Source organism: Larimichthys crocea, chromosome VIII (genome assembly GCF_000972845.2).
Source record: "Larimichthys crocea isolate SSNF chromosome VIII, L_crocea_2.0, whole genome shotgun sequence".
NCBI lineage: Eukaryota > Metazoa > Chordata > Actinopteri > Sciaenidae > Larimichthys > Larimichthys crocea.
Window position 1 is genome coordinate 29,632,470 of NC_040018.1, and position 22,453 is coordinate 29,654,922.

Genomic DNA, 22,453 nt, shown 5'->3' on the forward strand with positions numbered 1-22,453 from the left:
ACACAGGCTTACACTTGTTTCACATGGAAATATTTACCTACCCTCTGTACCACCAGCAAGATCGAGAGGCTGTGCAGAGTCATGGTCAGGTCATAACAGGCGGGCCACAACAAGCTACAGGAAGCCGGTAATTTACCTCCATCTTACCAAACGACTCCTGGCACCTCTGGTTTGAGGTGATGTATCAGAGGAGACATGTGCTTCCTCTCCCTCTGGCCTTTGACATTGCCCGACACTCTTGAGTTCCTCCGAGGAGAGAGGCATGGAGGAGGACAGCAGCACAGTAGGTAATGTACTTGGTGATGGTCTTCATGTCTCTTCCTGGTGGATACTGAATAAAGATGGTTGACGGCATCTTCTTTCTTGAAAAGATGGACCTGGTTCTCGTCCATCCCAGCCACTCCCTTCAGGATGTCAATGGGAATCGTACTTGTTTGGGTGCGTATAGCTTGGATGACCAGCACCATGTTGAACACCACAAACCTCCAGGAGATGGAGAAACGGCACATTCAGGCCTGTATGTTGGCTTGTAAACTAACCTGTACTGAAGACTTTTATTGTGCCACTTCTTTTGAGAAACATACAGCAGCTTCAGTTGTTTTGATTGGATTTGATTGAAAGTGTTGAGAGTTATTTTGTTTGCAATCTATCTACACTGATACACTATATTAATAAATTAAAACGTCTCATATAATACATAAAGTTTAGCAGCCATATCACACAAACAGTTACAACATTGATGGTTAATATTGTTACATGGTTTCATTGATTACTTCCTTTCACAGGATATATAAATATATAACACAAAAAAACAAACCACATAACAAAACAATATCACACTATACTTTAATTATTTAATTTTTATTACAGTACACGATTGCACAATTACTCACAAAGACACACAAGTAGCAGAAGTAGAAGAAGACCTTCGGGCTAAATACCAATTTACATCAAACTACACTGAAACTGCCGTCTTTTGTTGTCGGAGGTCCAGAGGTTGAAACCTCAGAGGTCATTCATTCAGCTGTGGCTCTTTGTAATTATAGTGAAGGGTTCAGCCTTTAATTCAAGGTGTAATGACCTCAACTGCAAAAACCTTACAGAAGAGAAGAGCTGTGAGGTTTGTGAGAGCTGTTCTGCATTAAGATAACGTGTTCAAGATATATGAGCGTAATTTTAAAAGACCATAAAACAGATTTTAGTTTTTTATGGTAACGGTGTACAGTTGTATATCGAGTATTTGTACTCGAGTATTTCCATATTGTTAATATTCTCTGGAACTCTCTCCCCAAACACATCCGTGACTGTACTGACTTGCCCACCTTCAAATCTCTGACAAAAACACACCTTTTTAAAATTGCTTTTAATGTTTAGCTCAGTCTATTGTGTTTTTAGTGTACTATCTCATATTGTTTTAATGATTTGATGTTCTTTTTATGTAAAGTGTCCTTGAGTACCTTGAAAAGCGCTTTTAAATCAGATATATTATTATTATTGTTATTATTAGGTATGAATGTATGACAGCTTAGGGCTTCCGTACTATTCATTATCTTGAGATCTTGAATTAATTATGTCGTTATCTGGAGAAAACAAAGTTTCGTTATTTCAAGATCTTGAGAAAATGATCCTATTATCTCTGCATAACATTTGTAATTCCAAGATAATGACATAAATAACTAAAGAGCTTGAGAAAACAAATGAAATTAACTAATTATCACAAGAAAACAGAGGAAATAAAATTTACGAATGTATGACTGCTTAGGGCTTCTGTATACGTTAATATGTTTATCTTGAATTAATTACGTTGTTGTTTTGAGGAAACAAACTTTCTTTATCTCAAGATCTCGAGAGAGAAATTTATCCCGTTATCTTGGGATGATAACATTTATGTCGAGATAACGGCATGAGAAAACTCCTGAGAAAACAAATTAAATTAACTAATTATCACGAGAAAACAGAGGAAAATAAAATGTATTAATGAATGTTTGAGCTTCCATATTCATCTGACAGCTTTAGTTTCTTTTCAGATCAATGTTTTATAGTGTTACATTGTTAACATTTAGATGCAATCCAGTAATATAGATAGATAGATAGATAGATAGATAGATAGATAGATAGACTTTATTTATTTATCCCAAGTTGGGAAATTACAGTGGAGCAGCAGCATTACACAAAGTGAGGATAGACAACATAAGAATAAAAATATAAAGAACAAACTATACGTAATAAAATATCAAAATAGTAAATAAAATATAAATATATTGTACAAAAGTATATACAGCAAATTGGCAGTGTCATATTAAACTGAATTAGATTAGAGATTAGATTAGATAATACTTTATTTATCCCACAACGGGGAAATTCACTTGTTTACAGCAGCGAAAAATAGTCAAGGAGGGAAAACACAAGTGTACATATTTACAAAAAGTACTAAAGTAGAACGTGCTAAAACAAGTACTAAGGTAGAACATAAACTTAAGAAAAAAACAACAACAAAGAAAAAAACAAAAAAAACCAAAACAAAAACAAACAAGAACAAAAAATGAATTTGAATTTGCATAATCAGTACTTGTACTTTTGATACTTTAAAGTACAATTCGCTGAATGCAGGACTCTTCATTGTGGTATTGCTGTGTACTTCTTCCAGCACTGGCGTAGCTTCACCTGTAAATACCTGCCTCAGGTGAGCCAGCTCAGCGTTTACGCGCCGCTCTGTAGGAGTGAAACACTCCCCCCTGCTGTCACACGGAGGAACTGCACCTGCTAATACCTCACAGGCTCGTATCGGCCTTTGTGTTTTGTTTGAATGCTCTTGAGACAAACTCACGGAGCGGTTTATCTCCCGCTCGGATACTTTTGTTTTCCGGTGCTGTAGCACCAGAACCGGCAGAACCAGCGGCAGCATGGAGCGGCTGTAGCGGCAGCAGCTACCGCGGCGACAGCTTCACTGCGTGGCGGTTTCCGGTGTCCGTCCGTCTGCAGGAGGAGGGATGGCGTCCGGCTTCAACCGCATCCCCTCTACCGCCGGTCCTCCGAGTCCTAAACACACCGACGCTTGTCGACCTAACACTGAAGGCGGGCGGTGAAACCCATCGAGTAAGTCACCCAGCTTTTATTACATCTACCAGCGGTGTTTTTGTGCAGCTGTGCGGGAGCTCCGGGAGGTTTTCAGCCTGCAGCTCCGGCGGGGAGGCCTAGTCTGATCCGGGGTCCGTTTATCCACAGAGGCTCGGTTCAAATAAACGTTATTTGAAATAAAACAAAAAAAAGCAGGGGTAGCCCACTCACACACGCTTTATTTATTCATTCTGGAGTCAACACCTGTGAATAAAAGACAAACCGTTAGTCGGTTAATGTTTTAAAAACGATTTAAATCTTTAAAACGGAGCCAACGGTTGTTTTAGTAACGGTCGCCGCGGCTAGCCCCGTTAGCTGCTAACTCGGAGCTAACGTCGGATAGCTTCATCCAGGAGGGGAAATAACATCAATAAACACCCCGCGGGAGGTGTTATTCCACCCGTGTGAGACGAGCACACAGGAGCACACTTTGTACATTAAATTATTTTACGCTCCCTGTTCTTTAAAATGCATATTTAACCGTTTTTTTGTTTAAAAAAGAAAAAGAAAAGTGGGACCCGTTCCCGATTTGCGTTTCAGGAAATAGACCGAGCCGGGCTCTCTCTCTCTCTCTCTCTCTTAATTTTATTGTTGTTGCTCCTCTGCACCGGTTTATCTCGCAGGTGTGTGTGTGTGTGCTTGCCTAACATTATTTGCATAACGGACAATAATATTTACATGTCATATTTGGGATTTTTATTGCCTTTACTCCCTCCTATCTGTGATCATTGAGGAACAAGGCCTCTACAAAGCTAGTTTAGGTGGTGTGTGTGTGTGTGTGTGTGTGTGTGTGTGTTTCAGTTCTGTATTACTACAAGCAAGACTTTGACAGCCAGCACACACACACACACACACACACATTGTGCATTATCTCCTCCTGCATGTTTGTGTTTATCAAGTTTATTTAGTAATTATTTGTTTGTGTTTCCCCGCCTGCAGGTTCCCTCACCTGTCTCAAAGGACGTGTGTTAACACAGATTCAGCACTGTGTTGTGGTTACCGTTTCTTAAACCACATCCCACCATCCACCCAGTTTGGCACTGAAACCCCCCCGCGCCACACACACACACACACACACACACTCTCATCTGCTGAGCGCTGACTCCCTACATGCGAAGTGGAAGGATGACGGAGGCGTGGCAGCAGCAGCAGCAACATGCGGTGGCTCCACCCTCTGTTGTGCACACGCTGCCCCAGGGAACCGACAACCCTCTGGGCTGCACTGTTTACGGTGTCGTCCTGCAGCCGGACACCTCCCTGCAGCAGCCCCAGCACGGCCAGCAGCTCACCGTTCAAACCCAGCAGCCCTCCTTGCAGGTAGGGGGCGAGAGGGGGCATAAGTGTGGAGCTTGTGGCCATGACATCTCTCACCTGGCCAACCCTCATGAACACCAGTGCATGGTGAACCAAGACCGGTCCTTCCAGTGCACGCAGTGTATGAAGATCTTCAGCCAGGCGACCGACCTGCTGGAGCATCAGTGTGTGCAGGTGGAGCAGAAACCTTTCGTGTGCGGGGTGTGTAAGATGGGTTTCTCTCTGCTCACCTCCTTGGCCCAGCATCACAACTCTCACGGGAACGGCAACAACCCGATGAAGTGCTCCATCTGTGAGAAAACGTACCGGCCGGGTTCTGGAAACGTCACCCCGACCTCGTCAGCTGCCAACCCTCAGCAGCCCTCCACTGGTGAGACGTCCAGTGGCGGTGCAGCGATCAGTGCCTCGTCTCCACCTGCGTTTGAGGCCTCCGCACCAGACAGGCCATACAAGTGCTCAGTGTGCCATAAGTCCTTCCGGCATTTGTCGGAGCTGACCCGCCACGAGAGAGTACACACTGGCGAGAAGCCATACAAATGTGACACGTGTGATAAAAGCTTCAGCCAGTCTTCGCATCTGGCGCACCACCAGCGTACGCACAGCTCCGAGCGGCCGTACAAATGCGCCGTTTGCGAGAAGAGCTTCAAGCACCGCTCGCACCTCGTGCGGCACATGTACGCTCACTCGGGCGAGCACCTGTTCAAGTGCAATTTATGCGAGATGCACTTTAAGGAGTCGTCCGAGCTCCTGCACCATCAGTGCCAGCCTGAAGGGGAGAGACCTTTCCGCTGCGGTTCTTGCGGGAAGAGCTTCAAGCGCCCGTCCGACCTGCGGCAGCACGAACGCACCCACTCGGAGGAGCGACCTTTCCAGTGCGAGGAGTGCCAGATGAGCTTCAAGCAGCAGTACGCTCTGGTGCGCCACCGTCGCACTCACAAAAATCCAGCCGATCGCCCCTTCAAGTGTAACCTCTGCGACAAGGGGTTCCTTCAGCCATCCCATCTGCTTTACCACCAGCAGGTTCACGGTATGGAAAGTCTGTTTAAGTGTGCGTCCTGCCAGAAGTCTTTCAGCCAATCGGGAGAACTGCTGAGGCATAAATGTGGCGGCGAGGTGGAGAAGCCCTACAAGTGTGACGTGTGCGGCAAAGGTTACAAAAAGAATTCGACGCTGCAGCGCCACCAGAACTCTCACTGCACGGAGAAGCCGCTCAAGTGCTCCCTGTGCGACAAGCGCTTCGTGTCGTCCTCCGAGTTCGTCCAGCACCGCTGCGACCCGACCCGCGAGAAGCCGCTGAAGTGTCCCGACTGTGAAAAGCGCTTCAGGTACTCGTCGGAGCTGCAGCGCCACCGGCGAGTCCACACCGGGGAGAAGCCATTCAAGTGCGCCAGCTGCGACAAGAGCTTCAAGCAACGCGAACACCTGGCCAAGCACCAGAGCGTGCACTCGCGGGAGACGCAGTTTAAGTGTGTGTGGTGCGGAGAGCGTTTCGTTGACCTCACAGCTCTGCAGGAGCACACGGTCCAGCACACCGCTGAGGGTGAGAGCTTCCCCGAAGCTCCGTGCATCCCATGAACCGAACTGCTGTTCAGTCCTGAGCAGCAACAAATGTGACATTCACCCACAAAAGCAAACGTGTGCCAGCCTCCGCTCCCCCATTTGTAGTTTATAACATGCACCTGATAGTTTAATGAATTTTATTTTTTAGCATCAGCAAGACTCAAGTTCATCCTCATCCTTCTTTGTATAAATGGCAAAATAATCCTAAATCGACCGGCGATTAGGATCCCTCGACTTATTTTGGAACACATGGAGGAAAAAAACTTGAAGAAGGCGTGTGATGTTTAACAGTGTGGGAAGATCTTGATTTCTGTTTGTAGTACCGAGTGTTGGGACCTTACTCTGTGGTTGCATGTGATGTGTCTGTTTTGTAACTGTTGATTCTGTTGTTGAGAAAGATGACAAGAACTTCCAAGACAGGTGTATGTGTGTGTGTGTGTGCACCTCTGTGAAAAATCCATGTGCCTTTTTTTTTTTTTTTTAACCGATCAGTCGTTTATTTTATTATTTTTTTTGTCTGTGTTTCATTCGACATTTTTCACGTCCGGTGTCACCGATTTAAAAAAAACCTCCCCCATCCATCCGCACACAGCGGCTGGCTTGTGCAGCAGTATCTTTTCACATACTTAGATTTTAGGTAGTTTATCATCTGTTTGTGCATGAATATTTATCACACTTTAATATCACTGTTGTATTATAGGTTTGGTTTATTTAGGAAAAACATCCTAAGAAGAAGAAAAAAAGTGGATTTGTGAAAAATGTATAGCCTGTGTCCTATGAAATCTGTGTTGTTGCATCTTTGTATTAAAAACAAATGACGTCTAGGTAACTAACCCATACCTATCATGTCATACAAACACTTGACGTGCAATAGAACGTGCACAATGTAATATTTATGACTACTGATTCATGGCATAGTCTACTCTGTTATATTATAGATTGTGTGTATATGCTTATGTAATCATTGAAAACTGTATAGTGCTTATGTTACCTGCTTTTGTATTCACCATGAATGAGCTTGCAGTATTTTGCAAGTGCTTTTTAGTTTCAGTTCCAGATGGATTAACACGAACCCGACGAGACTTTTAAAAAAACGTTACATTGCTCACTTGCCACAAACTAGCTGCATTAGTTACTGTGCGATAGATCTAACAAAAAGTAATATGACTTTTTTTGAAATTTTATTTTATTTTGAAAGAATTGGCCTTGTAAACATCCTCACAGGATTTCTAGCCTCCTTTCCTGGTCCACGCCAGACGCTCATCAGATTAATCCGAGTAGCCTCAAAGAAGTTATGTGTTGGTTTAACACCAGGCATAAAGTAAGAAAAAAAAACAGATATTTGTGTACTTTAGTTAACTGTGTGGGTTTCTATATTCTGTACAATCTTTGCAGTATATTTAAAAGAAGGTTTTTGGAGTTTAGAGATCATGGGTAAAGGGAATTAAAGCTGGGGAGGGGGGGGACGGGGACGATGGGGGACCGTGTGGTTGTGCCATGGTTTAAAGTCCTGGTGAGTCTGCTTCAAAACCTTCTTGTCGAAGGTGAACGAGTGTAAGGAAGCGTTGGATTTACACATTATGGATATCAATATAGACTCCTGTTCATACTGTATACAGACAATTAAAATAAACCACCCTTATGAAAACTAAGGTTGTACATTGTTTTCATCACAGCTAATTCTACAACAAAGATTTGGTCCAGTAAAATTAGAGCTTTTTGTCCATAAAATGTGCTGTCCTGTTTTTTTTTTTAAACACTTAATTGAAGTAATAATTCAGCGATAAGAAGATAAGGCATGAAACATCAAAATGTGACTGAGCTTAGGGCTGAAAATACTATATTTATATTACTGTTTATATTCATTTATTTAATTTAGAAAATGTTAGAAAAGAGATTTAAATAGAGACTTTAATACAATTTTGAGTTACTTGTACTTTGAGTATTTCCATGTTCTGCTACTTTATACTAATCCCACAATCCAGATGGAAACTGTTGTCATCAGGACCAAGATTGAGTGATTGATACTGTTTTATGTAAAAAAAACCTTGAAACAGCGGTCTCAAGACTGGTCTTGACTACTAAACTACAGGAGGGAAATGTAAATCCATTTATTTATATAATCTTTTGTTACTAGCTACTTTGCAGATTCATAATAATGCAGATCTCTTTGGGTGAGGTACGTTTCAGCTGTCATCTGCCATGATATAAATAATATTGGAGGGAAATATTTCACTTTTTAACTCACATTTATTTAAAACCTTTAGTTACTTTGCAGATTCACATTAATAAAAAAAAAATAGAAATCAACACAATATAGATAGATAAAGCTTTATTGATCAATCAAACAATTTATATTAAATAATGAAATTAGACATTCTGAGTACTTTTACTTTTAGTACTTCAAAAATATTTTGTTCAGATTTAAACCATAACAGAATTTCTTGTAATGATTTAAATACTTAAATTAATATTGATGTTACCGATTAATAGATTCAATTTGTTTGTTTTTTTAATTAAGTTTTATTTTTAGAGTAATATGTTTGATTTTATAAAGGTCACATTTTATAAATATTTAAGTTTAATTATATATATTTGTTAGAGATTATATTTTAGAATTAGGATTTGTGATATAGTTTACTGTTAATTAAGTTATATTTTTATAGATTAGTTTTATAATTATTGATTATTTTATATATTTTAGGTTACTAAGTTTTACATTTTATAATAACATTTTATATTATTATAATGTATTTTTAAGTAATTTACATTTTATATAACCGTTTATATACTTCTCTTTGAATATTGACTTAAGTTATTTTTATATCCCTTATAGTTTTAAGTTTCATTAGTTCCCTTTTAGAGCATTAGCTCTTTTAGTTCCTTACTTATCTTTTATAGAATTAGTTATCATTTTTTTTAGACATTTTCTTTTAATTAAGTTATCTTTATAGGAATTATCTTTTTAATAAGATTGATTTTTTACAGTGTATTTTATTATTCATATTTTATCAACCATTTTAAGAATTATTTTGAGTCCATCAGTTATATTTTATATAATATATTTTATTTGGAATGAATCATGAATTATACTATATTATTATACTTATTAATTATTATTATTTTACATTTGATTTATATATTGACGTAGCTTGCGCCTCACGTGACGTCACTAACAGCTCTCGGGTCACCGCTCGCTCCTCGGTTTGATTTACTTCCGGGTGATGTTGCCCATCATCCTGGTTCTGCTAACGAGCCGCTGCTAGATGTTCCCCCCTCCTCCTCCTCCTCCTCCTCCACGAACCGACACCGACCTGATCGAACCCAGCCTCCCGTCAGCACCCGCACGCTGACGGCTCGTGAACCCGGCGGAGCTCCGTCGTGTCCCGGATCCGCGGCTCCGAGCTGAGTTGATGTCGGGCGGACTTCCTCCGAGCTCGGGTCTCTCCACGACGAGGTTAGCGGCTAACTTTAGCCCCGTTATTGATTCACGGCGGCGGAAATGTCGCCGTTAAAATCCAGCCGGTCCCACAAACGCATCCCGAACAGAAACACGCACATTTAATGTTTTTATTAAAACGCGTTGTTTTGATTTAAGGCGGATTTTTACCGTTTGATTGACGCGTTGCTAAGTGAGCTAGGTCAGCGTAACTAAGCGTAGACGACGCTGCGTCAGTCTAACGTTACTCAAACGTTAAAATAACGTCCAGATAACCGGCGGTGTTGTCGTTAACGCCTCTTTTATTTTAGTGTGAATATTAGTGAGCTGCTGGAGTGAGAGAAACAAGGCCCCGGAGAGCCCGGGGAGTGTCGTGACGGGCTACACACACACACACACACACACACACACACACACACACAGTGTGTGTTCAGATGCAGCTCTGCACAGGCTTCATGTTAACCCCAGTCCAGGTCCAGTTAGGCCCGGTCTAATGTGGTCCAGATAGAGAAAATGCATTAAAATCCAAACCTGATCCTGTGCTATCACCTGGTCTGCACCTGGTCTCACACACCTGGTCTGCACCTGGTCTCACACACCTGGAGGAGGAAAAAAAAAGGAAGTTTTGAGCAGATTGTGAACGTGTCCCAGTCTGAACACAGAGGTATCTAATCTGGATGAAGGAGAAAACACTTAATCTGTCTCTTTTTTTTAATTTATAAATAGAATAAATGTGATAGAAACCTGAGTTTAAGAGAGTACCTGTGCTATAACCTGGTCTGCACCTGGTCTCACACACCTGGAGGAGGAAAAAAAAGGAAGTTTTGAGCAGATTGTTAACGTGTCCTGGTTTGACCAGTCTGAACACAGAGGTATTTAATCTGGATGAAGGAGAAAACACTTAATCTGTCTCTTTACCTGTACCAGTACCTGTGCTATAACCTGGGCGAGGTTTGACAGGGAGTGTGTGGTCTACACCTGGTCTGGATGGATGGATGGATGGATGGATGGACATGCATTCAGATTAACCTCTATCACAATAACTATCTATAATTTAAACATGTGCACAGGTAGTCGAAAAGACAATGACACACCTGGAAAAAAAAGGAAGTTTTAAACTGATTGTTAACGTGTCCTGGTTTGACCAGTCCAGGGTTCCCACGGGTGCTTGAATTCCTTGAAAGTGCTTGAATTTGTTCATGAAAAAGGTGTGGGAAGTCTGCCAGTCTGAACACAGAGGTATTGAATCTGGATGAAGTTAAATGTCGTCTGGATGACTGTTAATCTGTCTCATAGAATAAATGTAACAGAAATCTGAGACTGGGTTTGACTTTCTTTGTTAGTTTTGTCCAGGTTAAATGTGTTTTTATGATGTTTTAAATAGATCGAAGGTGTCACAGATCTCAAACTGGGTTTAACCATGTTTGTCAAGTCTAATGTCTAATAAAGTCTGATATAACAGTTAATCCACTGTCTAGATTAGTTGATTTCCTTTGTTATCCTAACTGGCTGTTGTGTGAGTCTCTGTGTTTATTTACTTTGGGTTTGTCGGGTTCAAGTCAGTCGTTTTTCAGGTTGCCCTGGTCTCATGTGGGCTGAACAGAAAAGCCGTTAGACTTCGCCGCTTGACGCTTCAGAAAGCAGGCGAGGCTGTGGCTGTTCTTACAGAATCACACACGCAGAAACGATTAGCTGATTAATTGATCAGTCGAGTGAAAAGCCAAAGTTTGTTTTGTTTGGGCTCCGGAGATGTGACGGTTTGATGCTTTTCTTTGTCATATATGGGCAGAAAAAACATGAAATGAGTTGCAGCCCCAGTCATCTTCAGCCTGATTGTTCTGTGTTTCTTCTGCTTCAGCCTCTCCTCTCTCCTGTGCTCCTGCAGCTGGCGGGTCTTCACCCCATCCTGCCCATCCACATCCTGCTCAGGGGCTTCACGCACTCCGTCATTGTAGCTCTGTCAGTCTGCACGACCGCTGCGTCAGACCGGCCTGACGCCTTTCCTCAGAGGGCGCGAGCAGCCAAAGCCCATGGTAAGCAGCACAGCGCAGCGATCCTAGAGCCGCACGTTCTGACAAGTCGCTGCGCCGCCTTCCAGTATCGAGCCAAGAAGTATTCAGAGGGAGGGGAAGGTCCTCGACACGGAGCCTCAAAGCTAGCGATGCCCGGATCCACGCCGGCCAGCAGCAAGGCTCGGGTGTACACCGATGTCAACACACAGAAGAACAGAGAGTACTGGGACTATGACGCACATCTGCCAATCTGGAGGTACTGCTGCTGTTACAGATTCTAAAATATAATGTTCATAATGAAGTAATGCTGCCTTCATACAGAAATCAGTGTTTTAAACGATGCAGAATAAGATATAATAATTTATTGCATGTAATTATCAAACGTTCTGCTGTTACGTGCACGTAATACTTCTTGTGTTAACCTGCTGCTCAGAGGAAAAACAAGAAATTTGAAGAGGTCACCTTTTTATTTATATTTGGACATTTTACCACCTAAATACGGGTTGCCAAATTCTGGGAATTTGGAAAGTTGGAAACTTTACATGGGAATTATCAGGAATTTATGGGAATAAACCGGTAATTTACAACTTAACTGGAACTTAAATATAGTCGGGGGAAAATACATTTTAGCATAATCTTCAGACTAAAACAACCACGCCCTCTACCTGCACTGTACACACCTGCATCACACGCACAGCTAGAAGGTATAAAAGGTCTCAGATTTGGAATATTTCCAAAATTCCCCAGCTTAACTTCCCGTGCAAAGTTTCTGGAAATTTTCCACCCCTCTGCAGCCCTACACCCAAACATAGATTGATTAAAGAAATAATTAAGAGATTAATAATAATCATCAGTTGCAGCCTCACTCTTGATGATTAATGTAATTATCTTGTTATTTATAAGTTTCGTGTTTTTAGTTAAATGTTTACCACCTCTGAAAACATTCGTCTCTCCGAGTACCAGCAGTTTGTCACAGCAGCAGTTGTTCATATTTATCTCCATCACATCTGCTGTCACGTTTTAGTTCACCTCATAGTTTATTTTCATTCGTAATATTTTCATATTATAATGTTTTTAAATACTGAGATTCCTCCACATACCACTATAGAGATGTTGCGTGCCATCAGTGGTACTCCTACCACAGTTTGAGAACCATGTTTAGTTTATAAAAGTCAACAACCATTGTTATGGGAATTTTAAAGAAGAACTCTTGAATAAGGAGGATTCAAAGTATCAAAGTTTAAGTTGGATTTATTATTCTTGTACAAGAAGGAGCGTTTAACAGAGCAACAGATAAGAGGGTTACAGAGAAAAGGCTCCTTGAGGAGCTCTAACTGTTGGTTCTTATACTTTTTTAAAAACACCTCCCACCTGATACAGATAATGTCATAACATTCCTTTTTGGTTTTCTGCTCAGTAATGAGCATTATGTTTTATATCCACATGGTACTCCCCTAACCTGTCTCTCCTGTCCTTGTACTCCTGATTTATAATTATCTCTCCCTGCCAGTCTCAGTAAATCAGAGGCCAAATAAGGGAAGTGCACGAGACATGCAGAAGACAGGATGCACACAAACACTATCTATGAGTTAAAACATCTGAATCCCAGTGTAATCCTAATTTTTATAACAACCGCTATACCAGAAAATTTGATGCTCTTTGTTTCAGGTTTAGTGTTTTAGTGCAGGTTTTCTTAGTTGTTTGTGTCTCGAGTTGATTTCCTTTTGCTTTGACTCTTCCTCAGCGATCAAGACAACTATCAGCTGGTGCGTAAACTGGGCAGAGGGAAGTACAGCGAAGTGTTCGAGGCCATAAACGTGACCAACAACGAGAAGGTGGTGGTGAAAATCCTCAAGGTGAGCTCCGCACTTCTTCTGTCTCTGTTAACTCAGGTTTTCTTCTCACGCTCTCAAACGTGTGCCGCTACTTTGTTATAACGGAGAGCGACAAAGACGATAAATAGATGATATTCGTGAACTCTGGAGCAAAAATGTACAATCTTGGTCAGAGAGTGAGTCAGTGCGGTTATGTATTAATGTCCATATCCAAATCTCAGCTGTCACAGAGGGTAGTCGTCATGAAGTGTGATGGCAGTGGGCAGGAATGAATTTTAAGAATATACATAATAATATACGGCAAGAGAAAACGCTCCTGCTGCACGTACAGCACAAAACCAACGCTGGAGTTTATTTTTAACGTGACAGCTGCACACTGAGCTGCTGAACTTTAAACTGACAGCAGATCCAAATGTTCTGCTCTGGTACTGTCCCATGAAGAAGGATGGATCAAAGTTAAATACATCGTTTTGATTGAATATTTAAATTATTTACTCCGGGAAGCAACGTTTTTTCTGGACATAATCCAGAGAGCGATTACCGTAACCACCACCCAACAATTTAGTAATCTACAAACGTAATATCAGAGAGTGAGAGTGAAAGTCGCCTTGTTTGGTGACACTTCCTCATGTCATCAGTTAGTGGAAGCGCGGGAGTTCAGGCAGGCAGGCATCCAGTATCAGCATGCAAACATACATTACGGTTATCCTATAAATCTGTGCTAAATATTGAACATGTGCTGAGAAGTTAGACCTTTGCACGGAAATCAGATATGTGCAGAGAAATTAAACATTTGCCTAGAAATGAAATGTGATTCTAAGAAGTTAACCTGAACTAACGTCTGTACAAACAGAAAATACAGCGGTCCCTCGTTTATCGCGGGGGATACGTTCTAAAAATAACCTGCAATAGACGAAATCCGCGAAATGATCAGCTTTATTTTTTATAATAATTCTACATGTTTTAAGGCCGTAAAACCCCTAACCACACACTTTTATACACTTTTCTCAGACAGGCATTAACATTTCTCTCTTATTTAAACTCTCAAAGTTCAAACTTTCGCAGATTTAACAAAAATAAGTACAATACTGTATTAGTAAATGAAACCAAAGATCAAAACCTGTTCCTCTGACGGTGCCTCTTTGTCCTGGTGCCGCTCCGCTGTAACGCCTTTTTCCTCTGAAGGCCTTGGTGCAGGTGTTTTTTTTCCAAGTGCAGAACATAGTTATGTTATGTAAATGTAAATGTAAATGTAAATGTACTTTATTTATACAGCCCTTTACAACAGACCTTTCGGTGTACCAAAGTGCTTTACAGCAGATAATAAATAACGAGAACAATAGGTAAAAAACAAACAAAATAAAAACAATAAAATACAACAAATGTATGTGACATTTATGTAAATCTGCCTAGCCGAACGCATTTTGTACAGTACTCCCTTAGTTAATCAGGACGCCGAACACAATGCGCGTTCATACTGTACAGTACGCTGTAAAAAAAACATGTGAACCGCGTTATAGCGAGGGACGACTGTATATAAAAGATAGAAAGTAAAAGCAGAAAGTTATCGAGGGAGAGACGCTCTTTAAAAAGTTTTGTAGTTTTTATATATGTGTCATTTTTGTGAGCGTTCTCTCTGCAGCTCTTTGTTTGACTTTTATTAAGTGTGTGTGTGTGTGTTCATGTCACGCCGCAGCCCGTCAAGAAGAAGAAGATCAAACGGGAAATCAAAATCCTTGAAAACCTGCGCGGGGGAACCAACATCATCCGCCTGGTGGACACGGTCAAAGACCCGGTGGTGAGTCCAGCTCCCCTGCTGTCACGTTGCTGCATGTCGGCATGCCAGCTGTGGTAATCCAGTCATGCGTGTAACTGTGTGTGTGTGTGTGTGTATACGAGTGTGTGTGTGTCCATGCAGTGATAATGATCGCCACCTACCTGCTGTTCTCCTCAGTTACGCCTTGTGTTGTCCTCTCTTTGCAGTCCAGAACACCAGCGCTTGTCTTTGAGTGCATCAATAACACAGATTTTAAGGTACTTAAGTTTGGCCCACATCATACATGCTGCACTACCAGCAGTTACCATTCATGCAAAAAGGCATCGATACCCATTATTAATAACACGCATAACCCTCCAGTTAATGCCGCACATGCATAATAAAGGCTGACTCGTGATTTCTGTCGACTTTTTCTCCACTGACGTCTTGGTGTGGTTTCACAGGAGCTTTACCAGAAGCTGACAGACTACGATATCCGTTACTACATGTATGAGCTGCTCAAGGTAAAAACATCTCGTCCATATCACAAAGTTATTCATTCATTTAAATGTTGATTTTATGCAAATCAAATTTGAAGAGTGTAATTTCTCTGAGCGGACAGAAGAGTGTAATGATGCTCAGAACATTTAAAATAGATTTATTTATCATTTATTAAACTAGATATTTGTTTTGTGTCAGTGCAGATTGAATGTTTCTGTTTTGGGCTGCTGGAAAGATGTTTGAAGATGTTCCACTCTTGGAAAAAGTGCAGAATAGATGATTCATCGAGGCTTTGATCGACAAAGAAAATGATCTGCTTGTCGAGTCCTGATCATTGACTGTATATAAAGATGGACCGCAAGCCAGAACATCTGGATTGAGTGTAATATAGGTCATAAATCCCGCCCCCTACATGTCGGCAGATGGGACATGGGTCATTTGACGCTGATGTTTATTGAAGTGTTAATTATTTATGAAGTTATTTGCTGCTAGAAAAAGAAGGCTGACAGCTGGGACCTCGATTCTCCCAGACCAACCCCCGATAACTCGTCACACGTCGTCCATGTTGATATGCAGTCATTGGTCCGGATATGTCAGACCAGGACTGCAGCAGATGTTTGTCATAGTCTTGACCTCAGTGCTGAACGTCTCCGTCTCTCCTCTCAGGCTCTGGACTACTGTCACAGTATGGGGATCATGCACCGGGACGTGAAGCCCCACAACGTGATGATCGACCACCAGCTGAGAAAGGTGCTTTGTTGTTGCTACAAATCATTCGACGTTTTATCACCGATCAGTCGTTTCATTTGACTCTGTCTCTCTGCGTCACAGTTGCGTCTTATAGATTGGGGTTTGGCAGAGTTTTACCATCCCGCTCAGGAATACAACGTCAGGGTGGCGTCTCGCTATTTCAAAGGCCCTGAGCTGCTAGTGGACTATCAGGTACCCGCTGTCACAGACCGCTCCCTGGACCTTGTTCTGGATTTTGTTTACTGTCTTCTTTTGAAATAATTCTGTTCTCTTTTCCCCTCAGATGTATGACTATAGTTTGGACATGTGGAGTCTAGGCTGCATGTTGGCCAGCATGATCTTCCTGAAGGAACCGTTTTTTCATGGCCAGGATAACTACGACCAGGTAACTCAAAGTTATAACACCGCTTCTACCTGAACTCCTCAAAGACTTTAAATTATTATTTATTGTTCATTCTAAACTTGATTCTTCCAGTCTGATCATTATATTTGCTCATACTGTCTTCTGATCTGCTCCTGAATTAAAATGTTGTCGCCGCGTCACCACAAATTCGACACTTCCTGTGTCCGTTTCAAACTAAAAGCAGAATCCTAACGAGGCTTTTATTTTGAAACATGTTGCACAGTTCCAATACTCTGAATGAAGCTCCTGCCATCTTGTGGCACTTGTACCTTACTACACTAACACACAGCATTAACACCCACAGTCACTGAAATAGGACAACAGTACTCGTTAAATTAAATTAAATGTACAGACGGGCGACAAATTTAAAACATGAGACACTTCATGTTGTTACCTGTCTGTACATTATGCTTAGTTAAAATGCACACTTGTTTTTTGCCTTGACGTCTTCTTCTGTTTGAGACTTTTACCACCACCCTCTAAAAAAAAAACATGTTGTATTTGTGGGAATGTAAATCTGCAGAATGTAACCGCTGCGTTAACTCTCGTTCTCCAGCTGGTCCGCATCGCGAAGGTCCTCGGCACCGACGAGCTCTTCGGCTACCTGCACAAATATCACATAGAACTGGACACTCGCTTCAAGGACCTGCTGGGACAGTGAGTAAAGAGAGCCGGCGTCACTCCGCTCATTTGAATGTATTAAAAACAGTCTGTGGTCACAGACATCAATGAATGCTCCATTGTGTTCACCGGATAATATCAAACTTTGTCCGTCACAGTACGTTAAGTTTAAAGTTTAAGTTAATCATCAGCTGTTAAATTAATCTCCAGCTGTTTTGATAATTGATTCATCGTTTTGAGTCATTTTTAAAGAAAAAATGTCTTTGAAGATATGAAGATTTTTGTTTCTTTAGTCCTGTATGACCGTAAACTGAATATTTTTTGGTCGTGGACCAAACGAGACATTTGCAGACGTCACTTTGTGCTTCAGGAATCCCCACCACCAATCGGAGAGACTCGTGTTTAATGAAAATAATCATCAGTCGCAGCACCACGTTCATAAATAAAACCGTGTTGTCGTTGGTTTGTGCGCAGGCAAACACGGAAGCGCTGGGAGCAGTTCATCCAGTCGGAGAACCAGCACCTGGTGAGCCCGGAGGCGCTGGACCTGCTGGACAAGCTGCTGCGCTACGACCACCAGCAGAGGCTGACGGCGGCGGAGGCCATGCAGCACCCATACTTCTGTGAGTACCACCTGCTCGACTGAGCACCGGGAAGTGAAAGGAGAGGCGCCCCATACAGGCTGATAACTGCGGGTTTCACCTTTTTTGTTTTTTGTGGTCGAGACTGAGCGGACAGGTTTGTAAGCCTGGTTGAATTTCAGCGGGTCGTCTGGCAAACAGAATTTTTAAACATCTCTGTGAAAGGAAAGCAGCTCGGTTCACTGGTATCGGGTTATGGAGAGTTTCATGAAGTGGCGAGGAAACACCTTTCAGTTTAACGACCTAACACGGCGTGTAAAACGAGATGTAGTTATTACAGGATTGTTTGTCTGCGTGCATGTCGATCGCTGACTGACACGCCTGTGTTTGCTTCAGTTGGTCCAATGACTCTGTGTGTGTTTGTCTGTCAGACCCTGTGGTGAAGGAACACGCGAACGCCAACACAGACGGCACAAAGGCCATAAGCAGCTCCAATGCAACATGATAACCAGAGAGCAGGTAACACACACACACACACACACACCTGTCAGTACACCTGTAATACATCAGGGTGGAGATAAGCGGTGTGTTCGTAAAGTGTTTCTGCTCCACCTGCCCCGATACAGATCGACGGCGTGTCCACAACTCTGTTCTGTTTCGGTTCATCCTCCACGCAGCTTCACGCTCTGCCACATTTTGTTAACTTGCTCTCACGTGGTTAAGTAAGTTTATCAAAATCAGACGAGCCGGGCTCTCCTGGTGGGTGGATTCACAAACGTCATCTACAGTTTCCGTGACCGCGTTTTTGACCGGGAACGTATCGTAGCCGCGCATCGTGGAATCGGAAAGCAAACCGCTCGCCTGCGCTTCAGCTCGCAAATTTTTATCTTTAATCAGTACTGTATACGTGGACAGAGATAATAAGGGGAGTGGCTCGCTCGCTTATTTTATTTTTTTTTTTACCACCTGCCCGATCAGATACATGTTGCTAAATTTACTATGAACAGAAAGACTTCTCTGTCACATTCTTACAGTCATAAAATCTGGGCGATGATCAGTGTTTGACTATTGTTGTTTTTTATTTTTTTCCCCAGGAAGAATCTTTGTTACCTCAACTTGTGACCTTTTCGTGGCAGAAACCTCTGCCTCCACACCAACAGCCATACTGGAGCAAGATGTCAATTTTACAGCATACACAAACACGCTCAGATTAAAAACTTCTCCCAATAAAACCCGGGGAGTCTGCGCTGCTTGGTCCGTGTCACAGATACATCAGATCTGAAATCAGACCTGACCCCCCCCCCCTCCTCCTCCTCTTCCTCCTCCTCTTTCTCCTCCCCCCTCCTTCTCCTCCTCCTCCTCCTGCCTCACGACACTCCCCTCAACCTGTTTTTAACATGAGCAAAAATGACTGTTGTTGGATCAGTATCAAGCCGGTGTTGTGCTGTACAGACGTTTGTCCGTCGTTACGATGCTGTGGTGACCTGAGATCCGGTTCCAGGTTTTAGCACTGAGTGGCATGGAGGCTCTTTTCTGCTATGGATAGAACAAAAGCTATATTGAAAGAGAATAAACCATTTTTATTTAAAGACGTGTGTGTGTTGGACTTTCATTGTCTCAGGACCAGTGATTACAGCAGCTGATCAGCTCAGAACGCACAAGTCGAGTCCGTCTTTTTATGCTGTTTCCACTCAAACTTAATTAATTATATAATTAGGGCCTGAGCACGGCACGCTGTGCGAGGCCCTATTGGATTTCAAAAGTTTAAAAGTAAACGCATTTTCGACGCCCCTATGTACTCAAAAACTTGTGAAAATTTGCCTACCCCCCCAAAGTCGGGTGTAAAATTACACATTTTGGGGGTCTTGCACATGGACGTACGCATATGGCTCTACAGCGCCACCTAGATGTAGGTTTTCGGAGGGGCCCCTCGCCACGGTTTCATCCATGTGTACGAAATTTGGAGGGAGTATGTAACATGCCGAGACGCACAAAAAAGTCTCTCGGTGGCCCGGGCTACAGTGAAGCGTACGGCGTCCAATTTTTGTCAAAGTTGGCCTTTTCCTGTTTTTGGGGTCATTTCCAGGGGTCGCATTTGAACGAACTCCTTCTAGGGATTTTTATCCGATGTGTTTGAAACTTGCCGTGTGTATTCTTCAGGCCTCGACAATGAAAATATATCAAAATCGCAACTTTTCATCAGAGGGCGTGGCCGTGACAGCGCGTCAAAGTCGATGGTGTCGATTTTTCTGAAAAAAAATGTGACTCCATTGACTTTTGGCAGATTTTCAGGCAAAAATGTTGGGCTGTCATATAGTTTCTCAGAGCTGTCTGAAACTTATTGTGGTTTTTAAGACCGGTATTATGCACATTTCGACGTGCGCACATGTGCGAGGGCCCGACCATCGCTGCTTGCAGCTTTAATTAGAAATTATTTTTATATACACCTGGGAAGTACTCAGCCAAATCAGTTTTTTCCATCATACTTTGTGAAACTTGTATTATATTGCACATTATGTGGCATTGAAAAGGTCTTAAATGTAACTTTATGAAACCCTGTGTTTATTAAAAGTATTTTAGATTAAATGAACCAAACTGCAGTGCGGGCAGTGAACTCAGTGTACAAATATTCCATTCATGAGGTTTCTGTCCTCAGAGCTGAGGTCACATCATCCTGATTTATATTTCGTAATGTAACGTTTTTTTATGAAGGTTTAAGTTGGATTTGTGTTTGATTTTGCAGTCAGCGAGCCAACAGACTGTTTTCACAGCAGCCACTGTAACACGGACGTAGTCGGGTGAATGCAGGTAGTTCCAATGATACTAACACTAACACCTGAGTTCACCTGACTACTTCACGTCACAGTGGCCGCTGAGGAAAACGTCTGTTCATCCAGATTTGACACATCTGGATATTTTTAGTTCTTCAAAGTTAGTTTATGATTCATCTGGATCATGACAAGAAGCTTCAGGGTGACTTCTCTGGAGAGTGTTGATCTGATTCGGGGAACAGAGCAAGTTGGGAAATAATCTGTTGATGTAATTAGCCCAGTTTAGTCCTCACAATGACGTAAAATTTAAATAAAGGTTTGTCAGTGGAAAAGAACCAAACAGAGCGGAGTCTGAGAGAGTGAGGATCTGATCCAGGATTAATAATTAGTGTTTGTTTTGGTGCTTCACAAAACAAACCAGAGATCTCACAACAGTGTGTGTTTGTGTGTGTGTACTTTTTAATAAATAAACTGGAAATTCAAGGTGTCTTCCAGAACATAAAACACTTTGTGCAACATTCGTGCGTTACAAATAGGTGCATTCGTTTAGGCGAATCCAGGCCGAGGTTGGTGAGATCAGCAGACGACGACGACGACTACCTGCTCCAATTTTAAAACGTATCTGCTTACCAAATGGCTGAAATTGTAAACACAGCAGAGTAAATTTCAAATTACATTGTTCATCTTCAAATCCAAGAGGTTTAAAATGCATCACAGAAGTACAATTCACATTTTGGTCAAGTGGCTATTTTTAGGTTTAAAAACTGTGAATGCTGATGCTGTTGAAGCGTCCACGTCCTTTTTGTTGTGGCTCACAGACGGCTTGGCCCAAAATGAATGCCCTGACATCTGAAGTTTTTTGTCTTTAAGTGTCAAACACAGTAAAAAGCAGCCTACGAACACACGGCTAGCTACAGCAGATGAGCTCTACACCCATCGAAGGCACGCCCACAACACCCCCTGCTTTCCTCCTCAGCCGGTGACTCGTGTCTGGATGAGGATCTACGAGGACCGGCTGCTTCTCAAACAACCCAACAGTGTTTGTTTTTTTTAAAAACCTACATGTTAAAGGAATAGTTCTACGATTTGGGAAATCCGCTTCCTTGCAGAGAGTCAGATGAGAAGATCACTACTAAGGATGGGAATTGAGAAGATTTTTACGATTCAGATTCCATTATCGATTCTGCTTAACGATTCGATTCTGCTTAACGATTCGATTCTGCTTAACTATTCGATTCTTTATCGTTCCGCTTCACGATTCGATTCTTTATCGGTTCTGCTTAACGTTTCTATTCTTTATCGATTCTGCTTAACGATTCGATTCTTTATCGATTCTCATTTGGGGAAAAAAAGGAGAAAAAACAGTTTGATCAGCATCAGCTGCTGCTGCTGCTAGGTTGAGATTCATCTCCAGTCCGAAGCGTGTCAAAAACACGACATTCATTTAAAAATATTGCATGTTGTGTGCGCAAATGTTTCTGCATGTTCGTCGTGTTCCCTCCCGACGCTGTTATCTCCACTTTGCAATGATTGCAAGTCGCCCTGTTGCTGTCTGTTTTGGTAAAATGCAGCCAAACTTTGGAGCGTTTGAACCGAGTGGGTGCCATTGTTTACTACTGATTGCACTGCACGTGCCAAACTTGTGGAAGTTACGTGGCGTAATTTGTCGTGCTTGCTGAAATCGAGCGTGCGTAACTTCGTAATTTGTCGTGCTTGCTGAAATCGAGCGTGCGTAACTTCTTGCGGAAGTTACGTGACATGATTCGTGCTTTCTGGAATCGATAAGAGAATCG

At 42.2% G+C, this 22,453-nt stretch overlaps 3 protein-coding genes across 4 annotated transcripts in view; 2 read left to right on the plus strand and 1 right to left on the minus strand.

Moving 5' to 3' along the window:
- Positions 1 to 2,616: 2,616 nt before the first annotated feature.
- znf319a (zinc finger protein 319a) lies at positions 2,617 to 7,639 on the plus strand. The gene is made up of 2 exons (XM_010752553.3): positions 2,617 to 3,096; positions 4,057 to 7,639. The coding sequence occupies exon 2, from the start codon at positions 4,228 to 4,230 to the stop codon at positions 6,004 to 6,006; it is 1,779 nt and encodes a 592-aa protein (XP_010750855.1). The 5' UTR covers positions 2,617 to 3,096; positions 4,057 to 4,227; the 3' UTR covers positions 6,007 to 7,639.
- A 1,525-nt stretch (positions 7,640 to 9,164) lies between these two features.
- Positions 9,165 to 19,478, plus strand: LOC104936505 (casein kinase II subunit alpha'-like). Of its 2 annotated transcripts, none has more exons than XM_027281827.1 (13): positions 9,165 to 9,448; positions 11,289 to 11,698; positions 13,187 to 13,298; positions 14,974 to 15,075; positions 15,261 to 15,311; positions 15,498 to 15,557; positions 16,201 to 16,284; positions 16,366 to 16,476; positions 16,568 to 16,669; positions 17,244 to 17,344; positions 17,783 to 17,931; positions 18,321 to 18,408; positions 18,984 to 19,478. In XM_027281827.1, exons 2-12 carry the CDS (start codon positions 11,592 to 11,594, stop codon positions 18,392 to 18,394), a joined length of 1,053 nt encoding a protein of 350 aa, XP_027137628.1. In that variant the 5' UTR covers positions 9,165 to 9,448; positions 11,289 to 11,591; the 3' UTR covers positions 18,395 to 18,408; positions 18,984 to 19,478. The 2 variants fall into 2 exon arrangements, with proteins under 2 accessions (XP_027137628.1, XP_027137627.1); XM_027281826.1 differs by having other exon boundaries at positions 11,316 to 11,698.
- A 1,623-nt stretch (positions 19,479 to 21,101) lies between these two features.
- The window catches only part of kiaa0895l, an 11,571-nt gene continuing 10,219 nt past the window's right edge, over positions 21,102 to 22,453 (minus strand). The window contains exon 8 of the mRNA XM_010752549.3: positions 21,102 to 21,297. The gene's annotated coding sequence lies outside the window, so the exon portion shown is untranslated. The remainder of the gene's footprint in view (positions 21,298 to 22,453) is intronic.